The 6,419-nt window shown below is 44.3% G+C and overlaps 1 protein-coding gene across 3 annotated transcripts in view; it reads left to right on the top strand.

Moving 5' to 3' along the window:
- Nucleotides 1-5,261, top strand: part of WLS (Wnt ligand secretion mediator) — a 99,233-nt gene extending 93,972 nt beyond the window's left edge. For all 3 annotated transcript variants that reach the window (XM_081056337.1, XM_081056338.1, XM_081056339.1), the window contains one exon: nt 4,191-5,261. In XM_081056337.1, coding sequence (XP_080912463.1) covers nt 4,191-4,300 — 110 coding nt within the window. In that variant the 3' untranslated portion in view covers nt 4,301-5,261. The remainder of the gene's footprint in view (nt 1-4,190) is intronic.
- Nucleotides 5,262-6,419: the final 1,158 nt, after the last annotated feature.

The raw sequence follows: 6,419 nt of genomic DNA on the forward strand, positions 1-6,419 counted from the left end.
GGACAGAGCCAGGAGTGCAGTTTCCAGGCTCTCGGCCTCACGTGGAAAGGTGCTGGCTCAGGTAGTAAATGGCCATCAACTGTGAGTGGATGTCTATCAGCTGTGGCTAGTTGGCCGTCAGCTGTAACCAGTGAGCCATTGGCCACTAATATAACTGCCGTGGCTATGCTAGCAGCAAACGGGGGCACAAGAATATGGTGGCTGGCAAGTGCGGATTGCAGTCAGGACGGCAGAGTGTAGCGGATTCTGTGACTCCTGCTTCCTGTGTCTCCAACCCAGCCGCCAGCGAGACTATAGTGGTAAGACTCCCCTATCTATGGCGCCGTGGGTGTTCCTTTTTGGCCTAGCCACATCCTGCATTCTTATGTGGGGAGCGGGAGCTGAGCGCAGGCCGCCCTGCATGGCACTATGTATATGCAAACATGCATATAATTTTTTACTTTAGTAAAGATACTTTAGACCTCTTTCCTGCAAAGACTGTGCACATTTTCTGCTCTGTTCTTGCTGCCTTTTCACTAAAGTTGTTCCTTTTACCGGTTTCCATAACCAATTTGTGAATCATTCTGGATGTCTCCCCAGGCAGAAACAAATTGCTGATTTTAACCTTAGTTCAGAGTGAAGGCACTGCCTCCCAGGGGTACAATATCGATGCCCTCTGCACATGACAAACTGTCCACACCCCCTCAGTCACCAATTCACGTGGGAAAAATAAGTCGGAGCTGCTAATGAAGTCAGACATTTCTGGAGAAAAGGTTTCATGTTTGTGTTCTTTGGTCTATAGAATTCTTGTCAGAAGGTTTTAGAAAAGAAGCGAGAAATGGAATTCCTGACTGGATGATTATGACGAAGGGAACAGGAGACCCTGCTTGCCCACCGGTTCCTTTTTGTGTCTATTCTCACTACATGTCTCCTGCCTGATGCACTTATTCTGCTGGAGGCCACGCAGCAACCCTGGGTCCCATGTCTTGGTAGCTAGCTACCACGCTGTGTCAGTTTTACCTTTGGAGGCTTCCAAGGTGTCCTGCTGCTTGTTTCACAGGAAAGGTGGCTTTGGTTTCTGTTGCCTCAGTGAATGTTTGGCTTGAGTCATGAGGCTTTGACAGTGGCTGCCTTTTATTGAGCTCTTTCCCGTGGTTGCATGTTAGATGGCTCACCCATGGCCAGCCTAGCTTCTCCTTGATGTCTGTGAGCAGTGATGGAGTTGGTCTTAGCACCACAGAGGACTCACACTCTGAAGTGGATCTCAACAGCCTTTTCCCATTCCTTCATGAAGATGGAAAACAGTGACCTGCCATTGCTAGTTTGGCACCTCCTGCTCTGCCATTTTAGTCGGGCACTTTCTGCTCCCGCCTCACCCAGGCCTGCTGTCCTACTAGTGACCCGATCTTTCTTTGTCCTTGCAATTAAAATCATATTTACTGAGTATTAGAATTACTGTCACTCCACTGGGATAGGAGGTACCTCAGTCACCTTCTTGAGATGACCTTTCTGCTTCCTAAAGATATTAGTTTGGTAGGTCTGCTATAACAAATACCACAGAATGGATGTCTTAAACAACACAAATTTGTTTTCTCACAATTCTGGAGGCTAGAATTCTAGTCCAAGATCAAGGTGTCAGCAGGGTTGGTTTCTTCTGAGGCTTCTTTCTTTCTTTGGCTTATAGATGGCTGTCTTCTCCGTGTCTTCATATGGTCTTCCCTCTGCGTACCTGTATCCTAATCTCTTTTTCTTATAAAGACACTGGTCATATTGGATTAGGGCCCCTCACAATACTTCATTTGAACTTAATTACCTCGTTCAAGACCCTGCCTCCACATACAATCACATTCTGCAGTATTGGGAATTAGGACTTCAACAAATGATTTTTTTTTTTTTTTGTGGGGGTGAGAGGGGGTTGGAGAATTCAACTCAGCCCACAAAACTAAGATTTCACTCAGAATTTCTGGGCTTTGTTGTGTCCTCCTCCTTGCAGTTGCCTGGCATTGAGTGTCTGGAGATGCTGTGGAGGTGGGTGGGAAATGGCTCCCTCCAAGCCTGTTATAAACCACCTTGAAGGTTGAAAGGGATTGAAAGATGACTGGACCAGGATTCCTGATCCCTGTCCCACCAAGGCTGAGGGTTTGTCCCTAAACCCAGTGGGGAACACCAGTATTGGTACCCCAGGCTGGACCTAGCCATCTGGAGGGCAGAAGGGAGGAGCTAGTCTGGCCTGTTCCAGACAAGTCTTGGTGGGTACTTTGATGAACACTTATTACTATACCAGATACTGTGCTGAGTATTTGCATTCTTTAGGACAAAAAAAAAAAAAAAGAATTTTAAAACCTACTATCCACTGTTTTAGCAAGACCCAAAATGTAGGAAGGGTGTAATCTTAAAGGAAACAACAATCATTTGGATGGAAATAATTTAATTTTACAAATATTGCACTCTCCTTGGTTTTCTCATTCTTCCATGAACCAGAGACTTTGTTGCAGAGAGTTAATATTTGAACTTAGTTAGCTTTTCAGGTGAATAGGGAGGAGGTCAGTGTGGGTCTAGGAAAAATTTCACAGAAAAGAATGAAGTCAAGAATGTTATGGAAAGAACATAAGCTTTGGAGGTACACACAGATGATTTGGAATCTTAGTTCCAGGATATATTGAGAAGCAAATATGGACTCATGGTGTGGGACCTCTCTGGCTTCCACATCTGGGCAATGGGGTGTTACTTTGCCTTAGTGGTTGTGAGGGCAAAATTAGGTAGCCTTTATTAATATTAGAAGATCTCTCCCAGGTTCTGTGAAACAATTTTGGAATTTTCCTTCTTTTTACCAAAATAGTCTCAGAGACACAAATGATTGTCATTAAAATGCTCCTAGTCTTTGGGAGCTGTGCTTATCGTTATATCATTATGGTGCCCTTTGTGGAGCTTTGTGGCCTCCCAGTACGCATTCCAGGTGGTTAGCCTCAAGCAGCAGCTACACGTCCCTGTGGTCATCATACCATACGCACGGATCCATCGATAGTCCTTGGAGATTAAATCTAATGCCAGAGATTGGTCTCATTTTGCAATGGTTAGAAAGAAACAAGCCTTTATCTTATTGTTAATTAGCTGAGATGAATTGGCATTTTAACCGGAGAAAGAGACTTCTTACAAACTGAAGATTTTTTTTCTTTTCCTTCATTTATTATTTTTCCTTTTCTTCTGCCCCTCCCCTTTAAATAAGAAACATACCACATTTTTGGAGGTGTTTTGTTTTGTTTTGTTTCTCTTGGAATGAAAGAGACTGAGCGTGCTCGTGCACTGAGCAGTAGGCTCGGAGCCAAGACAGGGAGAATAACGCATGAGCAAGACCTGGGCAGATGTAGTTGATGGAATTTGGAGACAAATGGAGGGAGGCCCCCTCCTGCCATGTTACTGCCCTATTCCCACATCCATTCCCTAAGGGGGAAAAGTTGGCCTTCAAGGTACAATAGAATCACACACAAATCATAGATTTTACGAGCCAGAGTCCCATAGGTCTGGGTCCTCATCCCAGCTCTGCTGGGAGCAAGCTGCATCATATTAGAGAAATTAATTGCCTAGTTGAGCCTTGGTGTCTTCCTATCTTATAAGGAAATACAGGGCATGCGAAGCCCCCAGTAGTACATATGGTAAATTCTCATACGTAACAGCTCTCTTTACTATTAGGCACTTTGTATATTACCCACAGCAAATGTGTGTGTGGCTGCCCTCCCGTCGCCGGGGAGGCAAGTTGGGCTGGCTTAGCTCCTAGCAGGGGCCTTCCTTCCTCCACGTAGCTCCTGGCTCTGTGGTGTGTCTGCTCTGCCACCTGGGGCAGTCACCTTACTTTCCTCCCAGTTTCCTCGTCTATAAAACTGGCATGAACAGAGTGCTGCCTTGGAGGGCTTTTGTGAGGATTAAATACAATCAATCATAAAGCATTGAGAATAGCGTCAGGTACCATGTAAGCTTTCATTAAATGTTAGTAATTACTACAAATTATATAAGCAGTAAGTTGACTCATCTCTCATAACTATCTCTTTTCTGAGAGACACAAATAGATGAAATTACTGCCAAGTCCAAGTGAAAAGGTTGGGACTGAGCCCCAGGTGTTTTTGTCCTGGCTTTTCTCTATGGCTACTCAGATGAACCCCAGCTTTTTTCTCCTTTCTCCTTGAACATGTCTAATACCAAAAACACTGTTTCAGGTGATCTGGGTGTCCACAGTGGGGAAGAACTCCAGCTCACCACCACTATCACCCACGTGGACGGACCCACCGAGATCTACAAGTTGACCCGCAAGGAGGCCCAGGAGTAGGCACCTGCAGCACCTGGCTAGGACTGTCCCCCACACCCCGGCCCCTCTAACTAGAGTGGGGAACGTGCCAGAGAGAGCTCACTGTGCAAACGAATGCTCCTGTCTCTTAGCTGTGGTTTCTTGGACCAGCGGCATGGACGTTGTCAGCTTGCCTTCTGACCGTAGCGCATGGAGGAAGATTCCTTCAGCTACTAATGCATTGTGTATGATAACAAAACCTCTGGTATGACACATTTTCTGTGATCGATCATTGTTCATTAGTGACATAGTAACATCTGTAGCAGGTGGTTAGTAAACCTCATGTGTTGGGGGTATACTCCTTGGGGGATGATTTGGGCCAGATGGGGTCTATGTGGAGTGGAACATTTGACTCTTTCCTGTTTTAGATTCTAGGATAGATTTTAACATCCTTTACCGTCCAAGATAGGCTGGTGTCATAGTCTTTTCACTCCTAGTTCATGACCACTTTTTTTCTATTTATATCACCATGTAGCCTATTGAGTTAATATTTAAGTTGTCAATAGATATGTGTCCCTATTGTTTATGGCATACTATAAAATAACTGAATTTCATGAGAAGGTCTGTTACACCAGGGGCATTTCAGCTTTGAAACCAAATCTGTATATCCAATACTAACCAGTCTGTTGGATGTGGGTTTTAAAAATGTTTGCTAAACTACCCAAGTAGGATTTATTGTATTAAATGGCCTTTGGGTCTGAAAAGCTTTTTTTAACCTCTTGCTTAAAATGTGTTTTCTTTTGATAAGATGCTTCAAACAGCCTCCCAAAGTGTAGCTCTGATCATTTAAATAAACCTGTATGTATATGCATAGATGTATACCCACACGTCGTCCTCCTGCTCAGCTAGTACATACGCATGCCTATTCTTTTCCATGTTGAATCTATGGGGTGGGGAGTGGGTGGGAAAATAGCTTTATGAGAAATTAAAATATTTTGCCATTAAATTAAAGTGTTTGGGGTGGTATCTATTTCTGGGAATAAGATGACATTTTCTGTACTGGGTGATTAACCTTAGGCTGGCATGTGTGGCAACAGTGGTTGGGAAAAAAGTTACATGATTTAGAAGCCAATTACCACCCCCCCAACACACACCTATTCCCATTTCCACAAATAGTCTGTTTGATTGTATTTGAACTCTGCCATTTGGAGAGGCAACCCAGCATAGCAGAGAGAAAAGAACACTGGATCTGAGGGGAGAAGGCAGTTTCCTGTCAAAAGTCTATTATTTACTAGCGTGAACGTGTTGAAGCCACCTGACCTGGCTGTTCCCTCACCTACAAACTGGCATTCGTAAACTTTAACTGCTCCGTGCAGTTCAGTGCCAATTAAGTCAGTTAATATATGTGGAAATGAATTTTAAACTCCAAAGCCATATAAATGTGTTTTTCCTGGAGTCTAAAAACAATTTGACGAGTATCCTGTTTTTCAGACACTGATGCCTGGATGTCTGGGTCACCATCTGTTGAATTCACCCACTCAGCATCCCCTATCCTTTCTTTTCTCTGATTTTGGCTAAAATCATGGTAAGCGGGGACAGAAGGAAATACTTGAACTTTGGCTGTGCTCTCCGGCCTTTTCCTATCCTGGTGAACATCTGATGATATATGAACTGATTCATTTGACATCCAGTTCTGATGAACCACTATGATGCCAAGAATTAAAGGTAGCTTGTGCCTCACAGTCTGGAAGGGAAGATGAGCTTAAAACATGGCAAATGATCTCCTGTCCCAGATGATGGAGGGACTCCTAGGGAGATGGGGAAAGGGCCTGAAATAGGCCAAAAAGGAGAAGTAAGACTTTACCAGGGCCAAAGGGCAAAGGGAACAGAAACACAAACAGTATAGAGGAAGGGAAGAACAGAGCATGTTTGGATAAGGTTGGTCATCAGGCCTGGCTGGCACATAGCAGGAGTGGAAATAGCAGAAGAGAAGCCCCATGTACCTGTGATCAGAATGAGAAGGGTTCTTTATGCTATGGTAAGAGCTGTAAGACTTTGATTAGGGTTTAGACAGAGAAGTGATAAGATCCAAATTACCACTGGAACATGGAGAGGCTGGAAAAGCCCAGCACAGAAATCACCAAGGCCAGAACCAGGGCAA

The sequence above is a fragment of the Rhinolophus hipposideros genome, assembly GCF_964194185.1.
Source record: "Rhinolophus hipposideros genome assembly, chromosome: 8".
Classification (NCBI taxonomy): Eukaryota; Metazoa; Chordata; class Mammalia; order Chiroptera; family Rhinolophidae; genus Rhinolophus; species Rhinolophus hipposideros.